This window comes from Arvicanthis niloticus, chromosome 4 (genome assembly GCF_011762505.2).
Source record: "Arvicanthis niloticus isolate mArvNil1 chromosome 4, mArvNil1.pat.X, whole genome shotgun sequence".
Classification (NCBI taxonomy): domain Eukaryota; kingdom Metazoa; phylum Chordata; class Mammalia; order Rodentia; family Muridae; genus Arvicanthis; species Arvicanthis niloticus.
The window spans coordinates 65,456,101-65,483,811 of record NC_047661.1 but is presented as its reverse complement, the minus strand read 5'-3'; the positions used below and the strand labels follow the sequence as shown (position 1 = coordinate 65,483,811).

The following is a 27,711-nucleotide window of genomic DNA, read 5'->3' as shown; positions in this document are numbered from 1 at the left end:
AAGAGTTCACTTCCATCTCCATATGGCTGAAGGGAGGCAATTGAGATCTAGTGGCACAATGCATGCCACATGTGACACTTAGCCCACACAGTACTGCACTGTAATTAACTGAGAACACCCAAGAGTGGAAAGGAAGGGGCAGGGAGCCAGCCTGGGGATCCAGGATGCTTAAGACATCCATTCTGCACTTAGTGGAAACTAACGAAGAGGATAAAACTGGATATAACTGGGTGGTGACAACAATACAACATCTGCTCAGCTTTGGATGTGATCTGGAAGTAAGCTGGCGTAGAAGGGAGAGACAGGAGGATGGGAAAGAGAGAAGAGAAATTAAGAACGACTAGGTTCACAGGTCACTGGTCCTATGGTGATTGTACCATTAAATTAATGAGGAAGGAAGAAGAGGAGAAATGGATGTACTGTGCTATCAAATCAGGCAATGGAATAAATAACACGTCCTGCAAGGATCCCAACGTCCCAATCCTCACAGTCTGTCAGTATGTCTTCACACATAGTTCAAGGGGTTTGCACATAAGATCAGGCATCACTGAGTACATTACCTTGAATTATGTAGGTAACCCTAAGTAATAAGGACAGGGCTTATTGACACAGTTAAGGAAGGAGAACCACAGAGATGCTCCTAAGACATGGTGACCCAAAAGGTGTAGTGGTGATGCAAAAGAAACCGTGGCAGTGTACAACTAATCCTGACACTGTGGAGGCAGAGGCAGGAGGGTCTCTGTGACTTCCAGGCCAGCCTGGTCTATAGGGTGAGATTTAGGCCAGCCAAGGCTATACCATGAGACCTTGTCTCTAAATAAAGCAAAGACATGCTCTATCTGTACAGCGTACAGCTGAAATACAACCCTGCCAGACATTCTTTTAAGTGCAGTGAGAGTGATTTTGGATTTTGAACCTTGAGAACTATATACATTCTTAATTTCAGGTTGCTTTTATGCCTTTAGTTTGCAAATTGTTACAAAAGCAATAGGAAACTAATGCAGGAATGTTCAACCCGAAAGACCTTTCAGTTATGCATATATGTGCTACAGTTGAAGAGGAGGAGCAGGGGCAGAGAAATGAGAAAGATCCTGTTCAATTATGGACAATCTTCACATTGGCAACACAATATAAAAAAGTGCACATTCACACACTTTTCTTGCAATTTTCAGAATATTCAAGAACCCCAGCAGCGATGACAAAGGAGTCTGTTCCGATGCCATGGGTACTGCCTCCCATGGCATAAGGGGGAGAGTCAAGGAAATTTAATCTAAAAAAAGAACCATTTTCCTGAAGTCTGGCTACTGAAAGAAAACCAAACATCACTAATGGAACTGACATGGAAGGTTCAAACCCTGTGGCCCCACATCACCCTCACCGTCGACCAGGGCACCCTTAACCATCTACCATGGCACTCTCACCATTGCCCATGGCACCCTCACCATTGACCAGGATGCCCTCATTGTCGACCAGAGCACCCTTATCATTGACCAGGGCACCCCACTGTTGCCCTTGGTATGCTCACCGTCACTCACGGCACCCTCATCGTTGACCAGGGCACCCCACCATCGCCCTCAGCACCCTAACAGTCACCCATGGCACCCCACCGCTGCCCACGGCACCTCACTGTTGCCCTCTGAGCTGGCTTAAGGACTTGGCTATTGTGCTATGACTTCTTTTGAAATGTTGAAACAAACACTGCTCATCTTTTAAAGCTAAATGTTTTTAAAATTAGCCAGACCAGAAATCTGTGATATAACAATTATAAAGCTTCCCAGGTGATTAATGGTACTAAAACTCCATATCAATCAATAGTCAAGGTAAAGAAAAATGACAGTGGTTGGTTATCAATGAACTTTTATTGTCAGTGAGTTTGGAATAATAAAAATACTCTGGCTTTGGGAAGTTAAAAATTGTTAGAACATCGTCAAAGGCAACTCTTTAGATTTTAGGAGAAATAGCCTATCTCCCTGGGAGTTCAATGAAGTTGTTTTTAATTTGGAAAAAGCTGACATGAAAGACAACAAACAGGGCTGGAGAGATGGCTCAGTGGTTAAGAGCACTGACTGCTCTTCCAGAGTACCTGAGTTCAATTCCCAGCAAGCACATGGTAGCTCACAACCATCTGTAATGGGATCCGATGCCCACTTCGGATGTGTCTGAAGACAGCTACAATGTACTCATACACATAAAATAAATAAATGCTTTCTTTCAAAAAAAAAAAGTTTAAAAAAAAAGACAAGGAAAATAAATATACTGCTGTTTCTGAGACTTCTAAATCAGTGCCATACAAGGAAGGAAAAAGATCTTAACCATTTGAAGAGCCTAGGCCAATAACCAAGTAGTTCTGGGTGGACCTGATCTAAATCATTCATATCATTACTTTAAACTTCTAAAAACACACTCCATATTTAGCTTTGAATAAGCAGGATATGAAAACTAGTATATTCCAAAAGCTCACTGGGCTGTTTTCTAGTTACTTCTTAATCATTGGGAGTTCGTGGACAGCATTGTACAAAGTATTCCAAAACAGGTTTCTGCCATCGGTTTCAATCTCATCAAACTAGCAAAGCTCACAGAGGCACTGTTGCTTCCTCGGACCATCACTGTTTCCCCTGTAAATGGATTACTGATCATCCACTAAAGATCCCCATGACTCACAGGGTCTACTGGAGTCGTATGTTAGCCAAAGAAATGTGAGACTGAAGCCTGCAAGCTCTAAGCAGAGGCTTTAAATGCTGGCACTGGGATTCCTGTCCATTGTTCTTACCCAGTTCAGGGCTGCTCCTTCAGCCAGGAAGAGCAGCAGGGTAAGCCTGTGCATACACCTCTCCAGCTGAATACAATGGTGTTTAAAAGATGGTCTTTAAAGCTGTTGTAACTACTGCATTAGTGACCATTTATGTCAGGTTCGGGTGGCTAACAAATAATAATTCATGGTGTTTCCGGTTTCAGTTGAATTTTTCTAGTAATTTAACTAAGACGAAGGGGCTGGTGGGGATACTGGCCTATATATACAAATCCAGAAGGAAGAATTTTAAGTCTGAAAGGAAATCTGATAAACAGGAATTAGCAAACTTTTTCTCTAAAAGGCATGCCATAGATAATATGTAAATGAATGTGTATGGCTGTGTGCCAATAAAACTTTATAACAGTCATAAACTTGGGGCCCAGGTCCATATCCTTTGTATTTGTCAATGGAGACTCTGAGACAGAGAGTGGAGGTCATACAGTTGGTATTTCAGTTTCCTTTAGGGTTTTTTTTTTGTTGTTGTTGTTTTTGTTTTTTTGTTTTTTGTTTTTTTTTTTATGTGTATGGGTATTTTGTCTGCATTTATAACTGTGCACTATAAAGGGCACAGAGTCCAGAAGAGGGTGTTGGATTCCCTGAAACTGGAGTTACAGATAGTCTTTAGTTGCCATGCAGGTGCTGGGAACTGAACCTAGGTCCTCTGGGAGAGCCGTCAATGCTCCTTGCTGAACGATCTATCTTGCCCCTTAATTTTCTCTCTGTTACTGTATAAAAACTCTGACCAAAACCAATTTAGGGACGAAAAGGATTTATTTGGCTTACACTTCCAGGTCACAGTCCTTCATTGAGGGAAATCATGGCAGGAGCTCATGTGGGAGCTTGAAGCAGAAACCATAGGGGAAAACTCGGGCTAGCTTCCCGGCTAGCTCACTGAGGATGGCACTTCTTGCAGTCCTCCCAGATCAAGTAAGGCAATCTAGGCATGCCTCAGCAAGTTGGCAACACAGTAACAGGTAAATACAATTACTTAATTGATAATCTTTACCACATCCTGCAGATGAGTCTTTGTCACATTGATTGACAGTTAATGCTAATGACCTAGGGCAGCTGGCCAGTAGGAGGTAGAACATTTAATTTAGTTAAGTTTAGTTTTGTTTTTACTTTTTGAAACACGGTCTCTCAATGTAATCCTGGTTATCCTGGAACTCACTATGTAGACCATGCTGGCCTCAAAGTCACGGCTACCACCTGCCTCTGCCTCTGCCCAGATTAAAGATACGCTCCACCATTCTCACTGAGGGTGAGCTAAAGAGAGTGAGTATAGTCCTCAGAAGTTCTTTCTGTTAGGTCACAAGAAAAAGATAAAATACATACAAAAAATAAAGCAGGAAACACTTGGGATTTTTAATTATGTTAGGCAGGCAACAGTGATTATAAATGAGGACTTGATTTTCAAGTGATTATGGCATTTGTGGAAACAAGTAAACAGGGTAAGCCCAAACTCATGAACAAATGAAGAATTAGGAAGCATCTTGAAAAATGAGCTTCAGTGGAAACACAATTACATGCTCCCTTCCGACGATCATCTGCACGACAGTTTATCAATCACTTCAATTATCAACAGGACAGCATTTGCTATTACTTTTACAGTAACTCATCTCTGGGGAAAATAGCATTTTCAAATAATATGGACATGGGCAGCCGTAAGTTGCTCCTCGTGGTTCTCTTCGTTGTTTCCGCGCTGAAGACAAACTCGGGCCGAGGCAGCTAAATTCCAGCTCTGCCGCCAACCTCCTCACCCTTCTGGTTTCAACTTACTTTCCTTTCTTTAACTTTCAAAAATAGCAAGCACTCACTGGCAAAACTCAGTACGGGAATATAAGCAGAACACTGCAGGCTCTCCTCTAGTCCACTGTCCGGGAGTTAACCATTCATTCCTTTTTAACATTATTAGTTACTGTTGTATCTGAGCAATGTCACTTTTACTAGTTTGACATAGACAAATAGTTTACTTTGACAAAGAAGAATTCGGAGTTCCCCTGGCCAGATATTCATGGGAAATCCTGTTTTAAAATGACAACAACAACAATAAAAATAGAATGCAACAAGGTGGGTAAGGGGCTTTGTCTGTGATTTTAGAGAAGCAAGGAGCCCAGAGAGTCTGAATGACGGAGGGGTACTCAGCTAAGGAATGCCCCCTTTAACAATGTCTTTCTTTTCATTTCTCCTTTTATGTATATAGGTGTTTTGTCTGCATATATGTCTGTGCAGCACTCCCATGTCTAATGCCTGTAAAAGCCAGAGGATGATGTTGGATCCCCTGGGACAAGAGTGACAGATGGTTGTGAGCCACCATGTGGATGCTGGCAATCCAGCCCAGGTCTTCTGAAAGAGTAGCCACTTAACCACTGAGCTGTCTTACAGCCCCCAAGAACCATCTACTTTATCTATCTATCTATCTATCTATCTATCTATCTATCTATCTACTTACTTATTTTGTGACCATGGGGCTATCATGCCAAGACATTCTTGTGAATGTCAGTAGACAAATGGGAGTCAGCCCCTTCCTCTCACATGGTCAGGCTTGGTATCTGTCACCTTTATTCAATGAACCACTTTGCCCTCCTCAAGTCCTCAAGTCCTCTCTACAAATACTTTATATAGATTTATTTTACTACTTTAGATGTGTATACATGTATATATATCTTTGTGCAGTACCCTCAGAGGACAGTGTCAGATCCAGGGAAGCTGGTGTCACAGGTGGTTGTGAGCTGCTCTGTGGGTGCTGGGAAATGAATCTGGGTCCTCCAGAAGAGCAACAGGTGCTCCTAACCCACTAACTCATTTCTCCAGCCCATGCTCTGTTCTTTCAAACTGTCACTATGTTGCCAAGGCTGGCCTAGAACTACTGGACTAAAGCAATTCTTTCACCCCACCCTCCCAGTACCCTGGATGCAAGCCATACTGCAGGCATCCTCAGAAATGTCTCTAAGATCTATGCCTCCCACCCCACCCCATACACAAACCTCTTCTTACAGTTTGGTGGGGAGTTGGGGAGCTTGAAGCTTTTGCAGTCACCATTTGGGTTTGTAAGGTGGGTGGGTTTTTTTTGTTTGTTTGTTTTGTTTTGTTTTTTTGAGACAGGGTTTCTCTGTGTGGCCCTGGCTGTGCTGGAACTCACTCTATAGATGAGGCTGGCCTTGAACTCAGAAATCCCCTGCCTTTGCCTTTCAAGTGCTGGGATTAAAGGCGTGCACCAAGACTGCCCGGCTGTTTGTTTGTTTTTGAGACCTAGCCCAGGTTAGCTTCATACTCTGTGATTCTCTTGCCTCAGCCTCCTCAGTGCTGAGATTATAACCCTGTCACACTATGCCAAACTAAGCTGCAAACACTTCTAATGGTACTACCTTTCCAGTATCTCCATCTTTACTTCATAATTAGTGTCCTTTTCACAGCTAAATATGCAAATGTAATTTGAACTTTAAAATTTTTAGACATCAGTTTGATGAGACACAATTGGCTGTGCCCTCCTGTACAAGCAGAGCCCCTGCGTCCAAGAAGTTGTGGCAGTTGTACAACCACCTGGCTCTCCCTCTGTGTAAGGAGCTCATACCCCCACCCCCACCTCCACCCCCAACCAGCGCACCCCAGCAGAGCCTCTCTATGGTGACAGTCAAGTACATCCATCCCCAAGAATGGCTGCTGGGAAGGTGCTGGGAGCTGGACTTGATATCCGTATACTACTGCACACAAGCCAACAGCAGTAAGCCAGTACAGGCTATACTGATGGCAAACATTTAATGCCCTTTGGACTCACATAAGACAGGAAAGCATTAAGTTCCAACTCCTTAGATAAATAAGTTTCCCTCAGGCCATAAGCAGAAGAGGCTTCCCAACTTTTCGTACATAGGATTCAGGTTAGAATAAAAAATACGAGTAAATATAATACAGTAAATCAAGTCAGGGTTTAAAACTAGAGAACAGTAGGGCATGGACACACACATACACACATAGGCACAAACACACAGGCACACACACACACACACACACACACACACACACACACACACACACACACCCTATAATCCTAAGCATAGGGCAGGTGGAGGCTAGAGGCCTCCAAGCTTGAGGCCTACGAGTGTGAAGCCAGCTTGGGCTACATATCAAGACACTGTCTCAAAGCAAGAGTTGAGCCGGGTAGTGGTGGCACACGCCTTTAATCCCAGCACTTGGGAGGCAGAGGCAGGCGGATTTCTGAGTTCAAGGCCAGCCTGGTCTACAGAGTGAGTTCCAGGACAGCCAGGGCTACACAGAGAAACCCTGTCTCGAAAAACCAAAAGAAAACAAAAGAAAACAAAACAAAACAAAAAAACCCAAAAGAACAAAAAACAAAAAACAAAAGCAAGAGTTGAGGATACAGCTCAGCAGAGAAAACCTGCTAGCACACAAGGCCCCTGATTCGGGTGTGTATGCACTGCTTCCTAGTTAGTTTAATACCTGCCAGGATTGAGAGCCACTGCCCCACAGGATAGACTAGGAGGGCCTGGGCCTCTGATTTGTTCTAGGGACAGTCACCAGCAGGACCACCTGAAGCTTGTTAGAAATGCTGAGTTCCGCTGCAGAGCGCAGGGGTAGGAGCCCGTAGGTAGCGCCTGCTATTCAGGAGTCTAATGTAGCAAGAGGATTCCTTGAACCCAGGAGTTCAAAACCAGCCTGGGAAACACAGTGAGATTCCTCCCAGTCACAGAGGGGGAGAAGGGAAGGGGATGGGAGGGAAGAACAAGGAAGAGCAGAGGAGAAGGGAAGGAAAAATGCAGAATCTTAAAACCTACAAAACCAGGACCTGCATTCTAGCAGGGTCTCTAGCAAATCTGTAGACATAATGAGATTTGAGAAGCACTGGAGACTACCAGCTGCTACAGAAATATAGAAAATATGCCACACTATTAAGTATTTATACAAAAAAAAAAAAAGAAATAGTACAGGATAGAAGATAAAATCATGCTTGTGGTCTTAAGGCATTTCATATAAAGCATCCTATTTATATTAGTCAAATACAAACCATGCCTTTAGTCTCCACACTTAGGAGGCAGAGATGGGTGGATTTCTGTGAGTTCAAGGCCAGCCTGGACCACAGTTCCAGGACAGCCAGGGCAGCACAGAGAAACCTTGTCTCAAAAAAAAAAAAAAAAAAAAAAAAAAAAAAAAAAAAAAAAAAAAAAAAAAAAAAAAAAAAAAATTCAAATATAAGTACACATTTTAAAACTAGCAACCACATGCTTTAGTCCAACAGAATCCACTCAGAGACCAAGAGACCATATCCTCCCCTTCAGTGGCAATACTCAACTGAGTAACACAAATCTGCCATGTAACCCCGGAGTTCCGGCTTTCTCCACTACATGACAAGTCTTCCTGAAGAAATGAACAGCAAAGGTGTGGTCTAAAGATAAGGGATCATGGACACTGGTGATGTTGTAACACTTTCAAAGGACTACTTAGAAATGGTGATATTTATTACAAAAAAATGAACCTCTACCTTGTGTATGATGTTCTCAACAGGTGTTGGAGGGAGTTAAAAATTAACAACCTTCCAAATACAATGACTCTTTGATTAATGTAATGTCTGGAGACAAACCTCTGTTGCAATGAAGGCAGCCATATTGAAACTAGGCAAACTCTAGACCCCCACCCAGCAGCAGTCCAGGCATTATGGTGTTCACTAGCAATGCAAACAATAACCCGTTAAAAAGCATCGGAAGAGCGGGGTAGCACCTCCTTCCATGGCTTCTGTTCATTTAATCTCAATTAAACTGACATTAGGCAAATGCCAAAACCAGAAAGAAAAAAAAAAAAAGCTTTTTCCATATTCCTGATTTGTTGAAAGGTAACCAGGACTCTTTAATGTATGTGAAGGTCAAACTTATAAGCACGCTCATCATCATCAGCCTCTGGAATTCCCAATCAAAAGAGGTAACCAAAATATGTACAGGCACTCACAAAACTGAAGCTATTTGTCCAAGGTTATTAAAATAAAACAAAAATATTATAAGGATCCACGTGTTTGGTTTTGGTTGGTTGGTTGGTTGTGTGTGTGTGTGTGGTGTGTCTATTTTGCCTGCATTCATGTCTATGCACCATCTGTCTGAGGAGGCCAGAAAAGGGCCTCAGGTCCCTGGGACTGGTGAGCCACCATGTAGGTACCAGGAACTAAACCCAGGTTATCTAAAAAGCAGCCAGTAGCTGAGCCAACTCTCCAGCCCTAGGTCTAGACAATCATGTTTAACAAAGTACATTACCTGCAAAAGCATCAAGTTGGAGCCTGTCTTAGGGTTTGCATTGCTGTGAAGAGACACCATGACCAGGGCCCATCAAGATACAAAGAACACATTCCTCAGCTGTATTCCTCTTGTGCCTACTTTCTAGTCCTAGCCCAATGTCCAATTCCTGCCAAATTCCTAGAAGGCGGCACCAAGAGCTCTCCACACAGTTCTTATAAGGACATTTAATTGGGGCTGGCTTACAGTCCAGTCCATTATCATCAAGGCAGGAAGCACTGCAGCGTCCAGGCAGCTATGGTGCAGGAGGAGCTGAGCATTCTACACCTTCATCTGAAGGCTACTAAGAGAAGACAGGCTCCCACATGGTTAGGGAAAGGGTCTCACTGCTCACTCCCAGTGACACATTTCCTCCAACAAGGCCACACCTGCTCTAGCAAGGCCACACCTCCTAACAGTGCCACTCTTTGGGCCAACCATATTTAAACCACCACAGATCCTTTACCAAGTAAGGGCTACATCTGACTACGGTTAGGGGCATGGGATAACAGTGGCTTAATCAAGACAGTTTCTGCTACTATTGTTGCTGTTTTCTTAAAGAAAGAAGGCAAAAAAATAAATAAAGGTTCATATGGTGGTGACTGTATTTTAATCATTAGGAACTGAGATTCCATTCTGCTCTCCCACAGCCATTCTCTGGTCTCGGGGGACAGGGACAGTTACTGTGAGTTATGTTTATTTCTGGCAAACTACCATTTGGATCCTCAGTATCCCCCAGGGGCCTCTGTGTCTAAGGCTTGCTCTTCAGCCTATGGCACTTTTGGGAAGTAGGGGAACTGATATGAGGTGGGCCCTAGTAAAATGAAGTTAGATCATGCATAGCATGGTGCTTTCCCTTCTCTCTCTTTGCTTCCAGCTGCCATTAAGAGAGAAGCTTCTTTTTTTTTTTTCATTTTATTTTATTTATATTTAAGATGCCATCCCCTTTCCCCATTTCCCCTCCCTAGAAAATCCCTGTCCCATGCCCCCACTTTCCTTTTTGCTTTTATACAATTTTTTTTAAATGTTAATCAAAGGATTTATAAGTTTGGTAATGCTCAATCAGAAGCGTAACCCAATACCCAACCTAGATATAAAGACTATCTTTGACTGGTGGAGACCTGTGAACATCTGCCTCCATGCCCCCTCTCTCTTTCTCTCTCTCATCACCTAGCTTCTCCTCTCCTTCATCTTCTCTCGTTACTCCCTCTCTTCCAAGAGAGAAGCTTCTTGTGCCAAGAACTAACTGCTGGCCATGAAGAATTACCTTGCATAGGTACTAGGTCAATGGGACTAAGCAAGCACAGACCAAAACCTATGAACCCATGAGTCAAATAAATCATTCCTCCTTTAAGTTGACTGTCTTGGGCATTTTGTCACAGTGATAGCCAGCTTACCAACTAGTAGTAGGATGGGGAAAGATGAGATGATAAGAAAACAGGCCATTCTATGCAACTAAGTTAACCTCTTTAAGGTTTTTTTTTTTTTTTTTTTTTTTTTTTTTTAACATGCAGGTGTCCTGCCTGCATATATATCTGTGCACCATATGTATACATGTATGCCTTTGAACCACATGTATGTGATGCTCATGGAAGCCAAAGGAGGACATCAGAGCTCCTGGAACTAGTGTTACAGACAGTTATTAGACACCACATGGTTGCTGAGAATTGAATCCAGGACTTCTGGAAGAGCAGTCACTGCTCTTAACTGCTGAGCCATCTCTCCAGCCTTGAGTTAACCCCTTAAAGAGCAAAACTTTCAGAAACCCCAGTCAACACTTACTTGCAACTCATCAGCAGGCTAGAAGCAGCACAATAGGTGACTCCGCTGACACGCTCAGCAACACAGGTAGGTGTTCCAGGCACCAGGGAGGCGTGATGAATGAGTCCTGGTAGACCAGAGCCTGAAATACACTCAGTCCTATTCTATTTCTATCTGTGTGACCTTCAGTGGATTATCTGCCCTTTGCAGGTCTTGGGCCCTTCATTCACAAAACGTAGGAAAGAGTCACACATACTTCATAGGACGAACACCAGGGCTGAATGAGAAAAATATGTGTAAACCAACTGCAAACTGCCTGGCACCTAGTGCACAATCAAATAGTCACTCGTTATCTGATTCATTGGAGCCCAGTGTTTTTCCAAATCCTCCCCAGTTCTCTGACTTCCTCTCCATTTCCAAAATTGGAAAGGAATGCATATTAGTCATTGCACCTGTTGCTAGAGCACTCTGGTGGGAATGAGTTTTAGCTGTAGGGCCACCTCAGTCACTTCATGCCCTCCCTTTTAAACCATGAAAAGAAAGTATACAAAGATTTAGGGTGGAGGAACCGAGATTCTCCAGGACCATTGATCTGTAGAGCTGAAGCTATGAAGATACCCAGGAAGCAGGAAACAGTGGGGAATGTGGCCAGGAATGGTGTTTGGTTGGGAGAAAGCTTGCCTAACAGGCATGGAGCCCCTGAGTTTGAAATTTCCAGAATTTTGAAAACCAGGTGGCAGTTGACTGTAATCTCAGCAGTCAAGAGATGCTGGCAGAAAGATCACCAGTTCAAGGGCATTCTACATAGAAATTTTGAGGCCAGCCTGAAATACATGACACCATCTAAAAAAGAAAGAAAGAAAAAAGAAAAGAAATCAAAAAAGTCTTTTATGCAGAAGATTTTTTTTTTTTTTTTAATGTATGGAGACGCTTTATGTCAAAAGAGGTCTGTCAGAGCATCTTACTCTGTTGGGACCGCTCGCAGGGTGACTTCCTTCACTTCATACAGTACAGAAGTCATGGGGAGAAAAGTTGAAGTATAGAAACCTGCCAGTCACTCCCAATGCAATAGGTAGTATGAATTGTATACACCCCTGGATAAAGGTAGCATATCACCCGTGGTCTTCCTAGCACTCAGCCTCATCTTTAGAAAAACAGCCAGGACCTGGGAGATGGCTTGGTAGGAAAGGACCTGAGTTTGATGCTCAGAATCACATAAAAAGCCAGAGGAGATAAAACACATCTGTAATCCTAGCACTCCTAAACTAAGACAGAAGGCAGAAGCAGAACAATTACCCAGAAGCTCATGGGCAAGCCACCCTGTTGTGCAGCAGAGCAGCAGAGCCAAGAGACCTGCCTCTGCTTCAAGGGGCAAAGTGAGAATAAGCCCACCCACAGCTGCACATTCTCGCACAATAAACAAACAAACAAACAAACAGAGGCTTTTCAAACATTATCAGACAAATCCCAATAGAGATACATTGTACAAAAGATCTGTTATTCCTCAAAAACATCAAAGGCATAAAAAGCAAGAAATACCCAAGGAGTTGTCACAGCTACAAGAAGCCTAAAGAGGCGTGGCAAGTACATGCAAGATTACTAGTAAGCGAGGTGGATCCTACAACACAATAAGGACAGGAAGTAAACACTAAGTTGCCCTGGCCAGTGGCAGAGCGCCTGCTCAGCATGTGCAGAGTTCTGGAGTCCACCCCAGCACCCACAACACAAAACCTTAAAGCAAAAGGCCCAGGAAGATGCTGTAAACTGCCAGGGCTACAAAGCTAATTGAGACTAGAAGCAAGGCTGGAATTAGGATTGACAACAGAATGCAAGTTCTCTTCTCCCCAGAATGTGATAGGTTGATAAAGCTACAGAAGTGCAGGCATAAAAGTGAAGACAAAGGAAGAAGAAACACCCTAGCAGAAACAGGTTGTGTGAGTCTGTCGATTGTGTGAGTCGGTCGATTACAGGCTGGCACACCCGCAAAGCCAGCACTTTAGAGACTGAGGCAGGAGAATCACAAGCCTGTGGCTAGTGTGGACTATACAGCAAGACCCTGTGCTCTTTATCCCTAAAGGTCATGGGAGTGAGTAGTTTCTCTGTAATGGCGTACTATGATATTCCTAGCACATTGCCAGACATGTTGCAAATAGTTACAAAGTTATTAGTGTTTAGTTTAAGAAGACTTTCTGTTGCTTTTGTTTAAATGTCTGTAAAAGATTTGCTGCTCTCCCGTTCAGTTCCCAACACCCACACAGCAGCTTATAACAGTCAGTAACTCCGTGTCCAGGACCTCAATACCCACTCTGGCCTCTGCAGGCACCAGGCGTGTGCATGGTGCACATACACACATAAAGGCAAACACTTATACACTGTGTGTGTGTGTGTGTGTGTGTGTGTGTGTGTGTGTGTTGGAGAAGTGGAATAAAAGTGCAGTTTTCATGTGTATTGGAAAATGTGAAAATAAAATGGTCAGCTTTTAGCTTAAAAATAAATTTTAAAAAGAAGAGGAAGACATGAAAGACAGCAAAGATAGTGTGAGACTGGGGTGTTTCCCTAGAACGCTCAAGGTCTTGGGTTTGATCTCTAGGATTGAGGGGAAAAAGAGAAAACTGTCAATTTCTGATTGGTTGAAATTAACTCAAGAACAAACTTTTCACTTGTGACAATAATGAAAACTAAACATTACTACAGGGCAGTGTTAAGATCATCTGCACAGGGGCAGGAGAGATGGCCCAGCAGCTAAGAGCACTTGGAGCTCTTGCAGAGGATCTGGGTTTTATTCCCAGCATCCACATGAGTGATCACAACCATCTGGAACTCCAGACCCTCTTCTGACCTCTATGGACACCAGGCATGTGGTACGTAGACCAACATACAGACAACACTAACAACGACAACAACAATAATCGTCATTATCATCCGATGGCTTACAGAATGCCAAGATAGAGAATCAGTCTCAGTCTCTGGGAGTCTGGTAGGACTAAGACATTTCCAAGAGCTGTGTGCATTTCACAACCACCACATCTGATTGCTGAGTGGTGACACTGTGTATTCCTGTTGTTTCTTCTGCTGAAACAAAACCCACAGCTAATATCCAGATGGAACAAAAGTTCAGATGTAACTAAGTATCAGATACTTTAGCAACAGCAAAGAGCAGATAGAAAGTAAACACTAACAACTATAAACATTTACAACGTGTCTGGCTGTATTCTAGGAGTGTTCCAATAAAACGCTACAGGGGAAAATATTCTTGGGATTTATTGTAGGGATAACATTTATTCACCAGGAATAGGAAGTGGACACAATTATAAAAGAAAACTTTATATAGTCATCTAGTTTAAAATGAGAAACACTGACATCAAATAGACCACAAAGAAAGCAATAATGAAATAGATAGGCTTCAGAGTAGAAAATATTTGCAATGCATATAACTTACAAAAGTTTAGATACCTTGGTTAAAACAACAGCAAAAACAAAACAAAAACAAAAAACAAAAACAAAAACAAAACCCTCCAACAATCAATAAAAAGAATGGAAAAAAAGCATAATGTATCTACCACAGCTCAGCTCCTTAAAGTGTGGACTGCCACCCTGCATATGGGGTCATATAATTGAATGTATAGTTGCAAAAAACTCTGGGAATAGTAAAATGTTTCTGAACATTCAAGGGCCAAAAATATGTTCAAAATCAAAGGTGCAGCAGATTCAAGTACTTCTGACAGTTCTTGCCTATGTTGTATCCCTGGGCTTCAATACAGCCCTGGTTCTGAGCACAGAACAGTCTACATATCACACATAGACACACACACATACACACATACACACACACACACACACACACACACACACACACACACAGAGCCATCATATCATCAACACCAACAAACACGTAATGAAACCCCTGGTTCATATTTGAGACTACTTTATATTATTAATTGTGGTATTTTTTTTACTATATAGAAGAAGTTTTCTGCTTTTATAGAAATAAAACATGGATTAATTATACAAATTGGAAACAATATTTTCTTAGCACCATTCAATGTATCAAATCAGTATATGTTTGAATTGCATTGGGTTGGAATGTTTGCCTTTTCAAATTGCTGTTTGAGATACTAACTTAAGTTTCATTTCAAAAAAAGTAATTAAATTTTGTCTTTGGACTAGAAAAGAATTTCCAACAGTCTTTGAGTCAGCCCTAAACACAACTTAAGTCATTCTGACCAGTGTGTACCTCCACACTGGCGACTCTCTCAAGATGTGTTAACGCCCAGCAGTACAATTAACATTTCAGCCAAGATTTATATGCAAATTTTCTTTTCTCTTTAATAAGTAAGACTATTACATGTATATCAAAGGATTGCTTTAAAATAGAAATTCTTTATGATTTCTTATCAGTTACCATTTTTATAGGCCCATACAGCTACAGGCATATGAAACTTGTTCTAGTCCAAAAAGAGTGTTAAATGAAAACATATTTAAGACTCATTCTATACAATGGTGATGAAAACCCACAGCAACCTGTATGGTTATCAACCTTACAATGTTGACTGGAAAAAAAAAGTGACGCTTACTCTGAGGTAGCCAACTTTAACCTTCCTTTTTCTCCTTCTTTCTCCAAGGTCAAAAGAAGTTGACAACCGGGGCTGGAGAGATGGCTCAGAGGTTAAGAGCATTGACTGCTCTTCCAGAGGCCCTGAGTTCAATTCCCAGCAACCACATGGTGGCTCATAACCATCTGTAATGAGATCTAGTGCCCTCGTCTGGTCTTTGAGCATACATGTAGAAGAGTGCTATTTACATAATGAAATAAATAAATCTTGGAAAAAAAAAAAAAGTTGACCACCTTAGCTTCACAGCGAATGACTCTATACCCTGATGTGCCTGACACTTCCAGGGAACTTTCCATTTTAAAAAGTGAAGGCAGTCTCAGGAAACCAGGAAAGAATTGGCCACTTCAGCTTTCCTTCCCCTGGCCTCCATATGATCCACTCACCGGCACTAACCAGTGTAACACAGCGATGACAACACACCAGACTTAGCAGTGCAGATGGATGAAGAATTGTTGGCCAACAACAAAAAAGTCAAGAACAGAGAATGTCGTTGACTGTCTAGGCTGGCCCACGGAAATCAACCTTGGAATCCCTTAAGCTGTCAAGAAACCCAGAATGAAATATAAGCTTGTGTGCTTGTCTGTGGATCTCTCTGTGTTTATCTCAGTGTTTTTCAATTGATCTGTTTAAAAAACAAAACAAAACAGAAGCATCAAAATATCTGGGAGCACGTTAAAAATGTTCTCAGATCTCAACCTGTGAGATGGCTCAGTGGACAAAGATAACCGATAGCCTGAGTTTCATCCCTGAGACCCACATGGTGGAAGGAGAGAAGATTCCAGCAAGTTGTCCTCTGGCATGCATACAAAATAAACAAGGTGTAATTGTTTTTAAAAAGAAGTATTTTCAGACCTTATCCCCAAACCAATGGGGATCAGAGATTTGAGAGGGCAGCCAGCAATCTGTGTTTGTACAACCCCTATAAGGCAATTCTGGTACACAAAGGAAAAGTTTGAGAAATGCCTGGTTCATATGCCCACATCTTGTCTGCCCTGCTTGAGAGTGACATTTAATGGGTCAGTTAAGACACTCCAAGAGTTCAAATGTGTCTGGCTTTTACATTTTAACTGTCAAGTGAGGCAATCAGGATTTTTATCACACCATCAACAATGAATCTCACTTGGTAACAGGTTCACACTACAACATCCACTAGCATCAGTGCATGCCCCCCCCCCCCGGCTGCTCATAAATTAATGTCAACTAGCTTATGTCCCCAAATTTTCAAATGGCTTTTCTTCCTCCTCATCCTCTTCATCCTTTTGTTTGCTCTCTCTCTTTTAAGATTCCCCACCTCTCTCTCACCCCTGGTATATTATAACTTTTTCTATGTGGTTCTCTTAATCACTAAGAGCAAAATAGAAAGACAAAGAAGTAATGGGTGACGGAGGGGGTTCAAATAGAATTTTTTAAAAAAAGAGCTTGATCAAAAAACTTGATCAAAATATGAGAAAAAAGTTCATTTGTTGCCCTTGGTAATATCTTTGAACCTTAAAAATAAATTAAAACAACAACAACAGCAAACCAAGGCTGGAAAGACCTTATATTTGGCATAGGTAAGGCCCTGGGTTCAGTCTCTAGCATGTTCCCTGCTTCCACAAACAAGTAAAACCCTGAGAAAACTTACAGATACATTTTATGAAGAGGTAAGAACTGAATCAATTAGCCTCCTCTCCTATGTGTAAGAAGAAATGATTACAAAAATTGTGTTTGTTTTCTAAGGATGCCCTGTGCCTGTTGGCTACAAAACAAAAGAAAACAAAAAGCATGATGTTTAAAAAAGAATGCTGGTGTCATACTCCTGTAAATCTAGCTCTTAGGGGGCTGAGGCAGACCAGGCTATGAAGCATGACCTTGAGAAAAAACCTACATTCTAGAGAATTCTACCTAAGTCAAGGTACACACTTCAACAATATCTCATAGGCATGTGTATGTGTATAGTAAACTGTAAAGACAAAACAGGAAACAGTCTCAAAAACAGTTTTTTTTTTTTAAATAGTAGGTGGGAAAGCACTTGCCTAGTATACACAATGGCCTGAGTTCAGTCCCTAGAAACACACACACACACACACACACACACACACAAATGCTCACACATGCACACACACATATTCTCAGGAAAAGTTTTAATGGTTAACTATCCAGAGAGAAGGGACAATGTCTGGGAGGGATAGAGCAGATGATTCTAAGGAACTGATATATTGTTTGTCTTACTCAGGCATAAGTTAGGCCTTCACTTTATAATTTATTGTATGTACATTACAAAAAATAGATACACTTACACAACCATACCTAATTTAGCAGGGTGAGAAAGTTCACTGGCTGTTTCAAGTCTACAATCCCCAGGGTTATGGGCTGTATCAGGTCATATAAGATTAAAGAGAAGAAAAGCCTTTAACTTGAGGGAAGAAGCAGGAAACACTGATCTGCTATAAGGAAGAAGCAGAGGGACTTAGAGACCTTAGGCCTCTGAGTGAGCTCACACTCTCTCTTTTGGAAAAGGACACCAGACAAGTACTGCAGCTAATGCCCAAGCTTGGTAAGGAATGCAAAAAGTGTTTGAAAAACATGTTAATACATTTGGGGGGAGGGAATCACCACCTATAAAGCATGTCGACTACTAAGTAATTTATCCCCAAGACAATAAAACCTAAAATTACAAGTCTGACCCTCTCACACACATCATAGAACTGCTGACCCCTCACCCCTTCATGAAAGGAAGCCATATTATGGGTAAGAAAGCTGAAAACACCTACTTCTGGATGCAGAAACTACACACCACCACGTCATGGCAAGCTATTATCACAGAACCTAGACTAGGCTTTGGCAGCCTTCACACATTATGGAACTAGTAAAAAGTTACAAAAGTAGCATTTGTGCTGGCCTTGGGGGAAAAACACACTGAAGAAATGTTGAACCTGTATCTGGGTCATATTTAGTTTAAATTCCAATACATCTTTCTTCTGAAAGGTACCAAGAATCCAAGAGTCCCCACTTTTAAAGTCTGTAAGCAACCAAGGCACAACTTTGCAAACTTTTTCATGGTACTGAATTATTTACTCAACAGTTACGTGTTGTTTCAGTTAGGTTTACACTGAACAAAAATACCGATTATTACCACTTGGTGTTCATGGTAACAGTCAAGTGTCTTACTCTAAAAACGGCCCAGTAGCGGGCCTAGAAAGTTAATTTTAAGGCTCCAGAATGTCTATGCGGAGTATCCAGTTCTTACCGACCTTTTTCTCTCTTTTTGCTTTTTCTTTTTCTCTTTTATCCCATTTTCTGCCCTCTAATTCCACAGACCCAGCTTCCTCCTGGTGGTCGCACAGGAGAGCCTCTTCATGTTCACTTGCTAAGAAGGCTCCAACCTGGTGAATGGATTTCCCTTGAATCTTCCCAATTCCTTCACCTCTTTGTGCATCCTCTAGGTTAATTCTTCCCTCCGTTTCAGATAACTGTGGTTAACCGGCGGGCCCAATAATTTCCTCTCCATTATGGTTACACTGAAAAGCCACCCCAGGAAAAAGGGAAGAAGTGTGAATGTACATTTAATTTTACACTTATGCGCCAAGCTACTTGATTCGTGCTTCGTTGGTGTGTCCCAAAACAAGAGCTTAAAGGTAACAACTAACTATAGGCCCCCAAATGACCTCCATGCAAATAAATTCCCTTCTCCAATAATACATTGGGCACTCCCTGTTTACAACGGGGAGGGTAGTTGCAACAAATTAACTCTCAAGCAGAAAAATCAGTGCGGTTGGGGGAGGGAAGGAAGAGACTGGAGGTCCGAAGTTCACTCGCTGCCGAAACAAGACCTGATTCAGCATGGGCACGTGGTCTGACCAGGTTGAGGTGGCCCAGGCGAAACCATAGGGAGGGGTCGTGGTCCACCGAGAGAGCCAGGCGAAGGGAGTTCTCCATGGCCTCTGACTCACCCAAAGATAAGTAATCACCCAGCCACAAGTTCCAAGCCAGCCGCCTTGGCTTTACTTTGCACAGAAATTTTGGAGTTTCTGCTCCAGGGCCACTAACAGGTAAAGAGACCATTCTGAATTCTCTCGGGCTCAGCCCGAAAAAGAGACTAAGGATGAAAAGGCCACTGTCCCGCCCTCTCGCCTCCACGAATTAAAGGTGTCAGTGCCCTCCAGGCAGCATCGAGAGCTGCCGCCGTGCTGGGCAGGGCATGAATGGGCGCGGAGGGCCGAGTCCTAGATGCCCCCAACCCCCGTGCGACCCTGGTCCCCGCGTCCCCCGCGTCTCACCTGCAGCCGAGTGGCCCGGGAGCGCGCGGCTCCGGGCGCGGCGCGGGCCCCCAAGCTCGCGGCGCTCTCGCAGCTCTTCCTCCTCGTCCTCCCGCCGCCGGCCCTCAGCCATGGGCGAGGCGCCGCCGCGCAGCCCGGGGACGGCGGGCGAGCTGCGGGCAGCGGGTGCCCCTCGCCAGCGCGCTTGGCGGGGAAGGAGGGCTCCACCTGCAGCGCGCGGAGCTGTGGCGCGGGCCTGGCCGAGCTCCCCGCCTTCTGGGCACGCACCGGCGGCCTGCAGCTCCTCGGCAGCTCGCTTCCCGTCCAGTCCCCTTCCCCGCCCCACAGAGGTCCAGCCTGGGATCGGGCGGGCTCCCGACCGGCCTCGCCTCCTCAGGGAGGGGTTTCGGCTGCTGAGGCCGCCCTTCAGCAGCACAAGCTGGAAACACCCCCACAACCCAAACAGACGTGCACAAAATAAATAAAGGGGTTGAGGAGTTGAGAGAGAGAGACAAGGAGGCTTGGCCTCTTCCTGCCCTTTCACAATATTCCAGAGTCAACAGGAAACCCATTCGCTTGACACTTAAACAAAAGGGGGAGGAACCGGTTCCTAGGCGAGTCTTGGAGAGATGCACAGGCTGGGAGAGGCTGAACTTGACTTGGGGCACACCATCTAGAGTTGAGTCTAGACTTTAAGAGATCTCTGTCTCCGTGTCTCTCCTCTATCTCCTATCTCTCTGTGTCTGTTCTCTCTCTCTCTCTCTCTCTCTCTCTCTCTCTCTCTCTCTCTCTCTCTCTCTCTCTTTCAGATGTAGCTTAATTTGACCTCAAACTCCTGTTCACTCTGCCTCTGCCTCCTGAGTGGCGAAATTACAGTAGTAGGTTACCATATCAGGCCCATCCCCCTCACATCACCCCTTCAAAAGTACCTCACTAGGGAATAGGTTTTTTGATGTTGTTGTTTTCCTTTTTTGGTAATGAAAGTACTCTATGATACATGTCATAAATGAGTTCAAAGGCACGGAGTGTGCAACAGCAAGGATGAGCCTCCGTGTACACTATGAACTTTGTGGGCGATAAAGCTGCATAGGATTGTAACAAATGTACCCCGACATGGAGGATGGTAGTGGTAAGAAGGGAAGCTATGCACAAGGGGATCAGGGAGAGCATTTGCACTTTCAGTTTTACTGAGAACACAATGCTGAGCTAAACAGTAAAGTCTAATTTCTTTTAAATACCAGATAGGACTTGGGGTTGGGGGACGGGGTAGAATAGTTCCTCAGCATGGGTGAGGCTTATCTCTGGCACTGTAAAAAATAAATACATAAACAAATGAATAAGGCCTCCCAGTATTCAGCTAATTGAGGGTTAGGAAACGGTCACCATCCCTAGAAGTCCAGGAAGAGAATGTGTTAAAGGAGACCCTTACCTGATTATTTGTAGAAGGGTGATTTGGCCAAGTGGTAGGCGAGCTGGCTCTGAAGTCAGAGGCTGTAATTTGAGGCACTTAACTGTGGGAACTAGCCCCTGCACACTGCTCCAAAGTTGGAAAGAGCAATGCAACAAAAGTCACTTTATGTACCTATAACACACATCTAAGGTTCTGTATGTGCACATGTGTAGTTTCACACAGAGGGGCAGATTCTGGAATGTCACAAAAAGACACTGAAACAGCAGGCAAGAATGTTCCCTTAGGAAAGGGCTGCGTGGGATGAACAGGCCTTTATCTGCAGCCTCTGGCTCTCTTTCTGAGAGCTTGTGAGAGCCCCCAATGTTCGCTGTGCTAGAAGAAGAAAGGAAGAGAGCGGGTCACTGGAGGCAGAAACACTGGCACTGTTGCTTTACCTCTCCGGTGGTGACTGTTGCTGCCTGAGAAAACTATTTCTGTTTTTAAGCAGATAAGAACAAAATTCAATTTTAAGGTCAGATCCACAAGTTAAAACACCATTACTGCATAAGCAGTTAAATAAGTGGACCCTTGGATAATTCAAAATTAAAACAAGGAGATAGAATTCTGAACTTGCAGGGTTGTCCTAAGTGCTTGGGCTCACTTTATGTGGAAGTGTGTCTATCACTGGCCTTCAAGAATGAGGAATAATTTGGAGGCCCCTCTCTGACAACAGTAGGCCTACTGGTGTCAACCTGCTATTACCCAGCCCCTTAGTGTGGGAATCCTTGAAAATTGTCCTGGATCTCCCATACAATCAGAGTTGGGAGATCATATCCTCTTGGGGTTGGTTGCATGCTTACACTCACATTAGGCTAACATGATTTCTAACTACTTTGTGCCAAGAACCACCCCACATGATCCCTTGAGGAGACCAAAGAACCAGGCTCAGACAGTTACTGTCAGGGACCATTGTGGTGCTTATCATATGTACTTTTGCCATTTTAAATGAACACGATACATTCTTTGTCCTCCAATAAGAGACAGATGGTTGTGGAAGGCTGTCCTCGAAGCTTGCAGCCATTGATGCATCTTGACCAGAGCAGTGGGATCACCCACAAGCAACCCTCAGATTGGGCCTTGTATTAGTCAGGGTTCTCTAAAGTCATAGAACTTAGGGAATGTCTCCCTATTGAGGAGGGAACTTATTGTGATGACTCAGTCTGTAGTCCAACTAACCCAACAATGGACAGCTATGAATGGGAAGTCCAAGAGTCTAGTAGTTGCTCAGTCCATGAGGCTGGTTGTTTGAGCTGGTCTTCTGTAGAAGTAGGTTCCAACAGATTTGCTGGCAAGGAGTCGAAGAAGAGTGAGTCTTCCTTCTTCCAATGTCCTTATGTAGGTTTCCAGCAGAAGGTGTGGATTAAAGTTGTGTACCACCATGCCTGGATCTGGGACTTGCTTTGTCCCAGGCTGACCTTGAACTCAGAGATCTCTTTGCCTCAGTCACCTGGCATTAAAGGCGTGTACTACCTTACCTGGGCCTAAATTTTTCATGGTCTCTATGCCTCAAGATCTCCATGCCAAGATCCAGGCCAGAAACTTGTGTCTTCTAGCTTCAAGATCTGGATCACAAATGAGCCCTCCAATTCTGGATTATAGTTCATTCCAGACCATAGTCAAGTTGACAACCAGGAATAGCCATTGCAGGCCTATTGGCGTTCTGTCATAGAAAGGGGTAGGTGAGTCATTAGACTCTCATCTGAGCTTCCAGCCACTCATGCCTATGCCCCAGTGGTATGTAATCCTGCCATAGCTGCACATAGTCTTAGAAAGTTTTGTCATTTATAGGAGGTAGAAATTGATCAAAAGGGGGCGAAGGACTCCAGCAACACAGCTGCCAGAAGTTGTCACACATGCTAGAGTGAGACTTTCTGGTGATTCAGTTCGTTGGAGACAATTGTAAGTCACCCCTGGCCTGTGCTCCTGTGCATAAGCTCAATAAACTGACTCTCAGCTACACCAGGGTAGAATTATGCCAATGGTCTGTCATTGGTGCCTTGTCTAGGTTTACTAGATGTTTGTTTGAGTCGCCCCAGGAGAAGTTAATGCAACAAAGACCTATCCAGTTGACCACAAAGCAAGGCAAAGGTTAGGAAATCCCACCATAAAGATACAGCCTCAGACAAGGGTAGTGAGCTAATCCTATGGAGAAGTTGTTTTTATGCCTGACTATTCATGTACAAAAGAATAAATTCTTCCTACCTCATAGCACCTACAAAAATTAACTCAACATGTATTATAAAAGTCTATTTGAGAGTTCCAGTGCCAGACATGATTTTCCTCTTGTTGAAGAGGCCTGTCATAGGGTTTTATTGGTGCAGAGACACCATGACCACGGCAATTCTCATAAAGGAAAACATTGAATTGGGGCTGGTTTACAATTTCAGAAGTTTAGTCCATCATCTCCGTGGAGGGAAGCATGGCAGGCAGACAGACATGGTGCTGCAGAGGGAGATGAGAGTTTTACATCCAGATTGGCAGGCAGCAGGAAGAGAAAGTGAACCACTGACCCTGATGTGGCTTCTGAGACCTCAACACCCAACCCCAGCAACACACCTCCTCTACCAAAACCGTAGCAATCCACGAGGCCAAACCTCCTAAGTGCTACTCCCAATGGGCATATGGGGGCTATTTTTATCCAAACCACTACAGAGCTGTTGATGACAGAGAAGGTGTCACTATTGGAACCTTACGGTTATTGGGCCATGGTGGTCATTGTTGTGGTTCATGGATGTCATAGCCCAGGAGGACTACTGCCTGCTCTTCCCCTTTGGAAGCTTATATGATATCTTCTGGTACCATGAGAACTAGTCCTTGTGTCCTCGGGGGAGGAGGCTTTCAGGTCAGATCCAGCCTTGGCTAGTGGGTTTATGGGATTGTGTAGGAGAACCTACAATCTCCATTTTCTTAGGAGAAACCAGCATAATCCCTAAGTATATTCTAAATACTTTTCATTACGCCCACAGATAAGGGTAGTCCTCACCCCTCATCAAGGAAACTTCTCTTTATAACAGATGCTTATCATTACAGAAAACCACAAGCAGAGTTTCAGAACCCAATCCCAACCGATCCATCAACAAGACAATTCCGGCACCTAAGGCTCAGGGAGCACTGCAGAAGAGGAGGTGGAAAGACTGTAAGAGCTCAAAGATTCGAGGAGTTTGCTGTGAGACTGAGTCTCCTAAGGATGTCTAGAGCCACATCCATAGTCTCACGGACGTGACTGCCTGACCTGAACAAGGACGGCACCACTAGACATGCTAACACGGACAGGGGACGATGCTCACAAGGCCTCAAGCCAAGACAAAGAACCACAGACAACTAAGGAATGCTGAGAATGGGAGAAGACGCCAATTGGTTAACCAATGCCAAATGGTCGGCCCTGAAAACACACAAATAGAAGTGCCATTATACAGACTGAGCATGTTCAATTTGCATTTAGGAACACACACGCATACACACATACAGACAAACACACATGTAAAAAGAAAAAGAGACTATAAATTTGAAAGAAAGAAAGCAGGTATATATGTGGGAGACTTTGGAGGGAGGAAATTATATTATATTCTCAAAAATAAAACTAAACTATTTTTAAACTATTCATAAGAACTAGAACATCAAAGAAAACACAGCATTTTTGAACATAAATGGTATATACCTTTAATCCCAACACTGGGAGGCAGAGTCAGGGAGACCTTTATAAGGTACAGGCTAACCTATTTCTAAATAGCACATTCTGGGCCAGCTAGGGCTACATAGTGAGATTTTTGTTCCCCGCCCCCCCAAAAAAAAGGAAGGAAGAAAGAAAGAAAGAAAGGAAGGAAGGAAGGAAGAAAGAAAGGAAGAAAGGAAGAAAGAAAGAAAGAAAGAAAGAAAGAAAGAAAGAAAGAAAGAAAATGCAGTATGAAATCTCTGTGGCCTTAAAGGCTGAAGAAATTGCTCAATATAAGGAAAAATATTCTCCCAGGACCCTCAAGTCCAAGTTCTCAGCACAAAGATGTATTTTCCCCAGAGGGACAGAGGTCAGGGATAAGGGACAAATACAGGAAATAAAGGAAGAGGGTTAATGGGAAGAGAACAAGGGAGAGGGGGAAGGGATATTTGTCCCTGGGGAAAAAAGGACTGCCTCTGGATAGAGAGAAACAGACACATAGACAAATGGTGATTTATAAAGATACAAAGGGAAACCCCATGTTAGGATGGGGTGTTCAGTTTTTGATTGGACATGTTACTTAGGTGACCAACCCAATGGGGGCTTTTGATTGCTGGACCTTAATACTTTGATAGCTGGACTTGATAACCTCTGGAGGAGGAAGTGGCCAAAACAGGAATAGACCTCCCTGGCTAGCTTTCGGAATGTAATCTAATGTTTTTGGTTTTTTTCGAGACAGGGTTTCTCTGTGTAGCCCTGGCTGACTGGATCTCACTCTGTAGACCAGGCTGGCCTTGAACTCAGAAACCACCTGCCTCTGTCTCCCAAGTGCTGGGATTAAAGGCGTGTGCCACCACTGCCCCACATTGTTTTTGTTTTTTAACAATGGAATTGGGAAGGACACGCCCTGACTGACCATGTTTGCCACACTAGCCAGAGTCCCTTCATTCAGTGGGTAAGAATGTTTGCTGCTCTTGCAAAGGACCTGGATTCAAATCTCAGCACCTACATGGAGTCTGTCTATAATTCCAGCTCCAGGAGATCTGATCCCCTCTTCCTCTGGCACCAAGCATGCATGTGTTACACAAACATACATTCAGGCAAAACACCTATGTACATAAAATAAAAATAAATTTTTTAAAAACAAAGTCACTTTTCTTTTTTCCTCCAGGGTGTTTAGAAGTGTTGAGAAGCACTCTGAGTCTCTCGGCATTTGATACATTGTTGCAGGCTTTTCTGCACAGGACATCTAACACAACCAGAATCTCTGGTTGTAGGATTGTTTACCTTTATAGCAAGAAGGTTGGGAAATGAGCAAAACTCCACATGTGGTAAGTGCCCAGGCACACTTCAAGGGGCTCACGTTGTGAAACGTAAGAAAGTTTCTAAAAGGGGAAAATAAATCTGGCCAGGTCTTTAGGGGTTCTACATGTGCTAAGTGTGTTGGTGACAGGGTCGAACATGCCCTCCTCACCGAAGAGCACAAGACTGTGACAGAGTTGAAGGCATAAGCTGGGGGTCAGAAGGCTTCATAAAAATTATGAAGATAGTGTTTTTTTTTTTAAGTAGCAAAAATCAAGACTTATTTGTATAGGGTGGAGTCAAAAGATAGACTAAACTAATTCCAAGTCGGAATATGAAACAGGAGGAGGGAATAGTCATCAAAGTGCTGCCAACAGGAGCAGGAGGAGGCCCAGTGTATCCCACCACCTGGTAAAAAGGCTGGGCATGGAGGTGCCAGCCTACAATCCCAAATGAAGAGAGGCGCATCCTTGTGGCTCTATAGCCGGCTACGTTCAGTCAGACTCTGACAGCTCAAAGTAAAGAAGAGCAGTTGAATCTCCAGCCTCCACAGAGTTACACGTTCACGCCCGTGCGCACACACACACATACACACGCGCGCGCGCGCACACACACACACACACACACACACACGCGCGTGTGCACACACACATTTGGAATAGAACAATCTATAAAATAGCTTAACCTAGAATTTTTTAAAAATCCAATTTAGGGGTTGGGGATTTAGCTCAGTGGTAGAGCACTTGCCTAGCAAGTGCAAGACTCTGGGTTCGGTCCTCAGCTCTGAAAAAAAAAAATCCATTTTAAAAATTGACATTTTCAGGGCTGGAGAGATGGCTCAGTGGTTAGGAGCACTTGCTGCCCTTGCAAAGGACTGGAGCTCAGTTCCCAGCACCCAGATCAGGTGATTCACAACCACTTGTAACTCCACTTCCAGGGGATCTGACACCTCTTTTGACCTACAAGGGTACACATTCAGATGCACACACCAACACACACAAATACATAATAAAAGTTATAAATTAGTTTAATTTTTAAAATTAGATGTTCAAGAGCCAACACACAAAGCCTGATAACCTGAGTTTTATGCCAAGGACCTACATGGGAAAATGAGAAGATCATGATGGCTTGTATATGCTCCGCCCAGGGAGTGGAACTATTAGAAGGTGTGGCCCTGTTGGAGTAGGTGTGTCACTGTGGGTGTGGGCTTTAAGACCCTCATCCTAGCTGCCTGGAAGCCAGTATTCTGCTAGCAGCCTTCAGATGAAGATGTAGAACTCAGCTCCTCCTGTACCATGCCTGCTTGGATGCTGCCATGTTCTTACCTTGGTGATAATGGACTGAACCTCTGAACCTATAAGCCAACCCCCCAATTAGATGTTGTTCTTATAAGAATTGACATGGTCATGATGTCTGTTTACAGCAGTAAAACCCTAACTAAGACAAAGATCAATTCTCAATGCTCTGATTTTATTTTATGTCCCATGGTGCCAAATCCTGCATGGCCGCTGCAGAAGGGACAGCATGACACAGTTCCCACCCCTGGAGCAGAGGCAGCAGGGCATGGGCCTCCATGAGTGCTGACAGTTACTAGACTAAGGGCTGTTCGTATAGTAATATACATAATTT

General features: G+C 43.6%; 1 protein-coding gene and 1 long non-coding RNA gene across 4 annotated transcripts in view; one reads left to right on the top strand and one right to left on the bottom strand.

Annotated features, from left to right (window-relative positions):
- The window catches only part of Sh3d19 (SH3 domain containing 19), a 159,568-nt gene extending 139,532 nt beyond the window's left edge, over positions 1-20,036 (bottom strand). For 2 of the 3 annotated variants that reach the window (XM_034500245.2, XM_076932603.1), the window contains exon 1: positions 19,700-20,036. In XM_034500245.2, coding sequence (XP_034356136.1) covers positions 19,700-19,811 — 112 coding nt within the window. In that variant the 5' untranslated portion in view covers positions 19,812-20,036. The remainder of the gene's footprint in view (positions 1-19,699) is intronic. The other variant, XM_076932604.1, reaches the window with a different exon arrangement.
- On the top strand, positions 19,256-24,904 carry LOC143442022 (uncharacterized). The gene is made up of 2 exons (XR_013109895.1): positions 19,256-19,471; positions 24,159-24,904. It is a non-coding gene; the product is annotated as an uncharacterized LOC143442022 (long non-coding RNA).
- Positions 24,905-27,711: the final 2,807 nt, after the last annotated feature.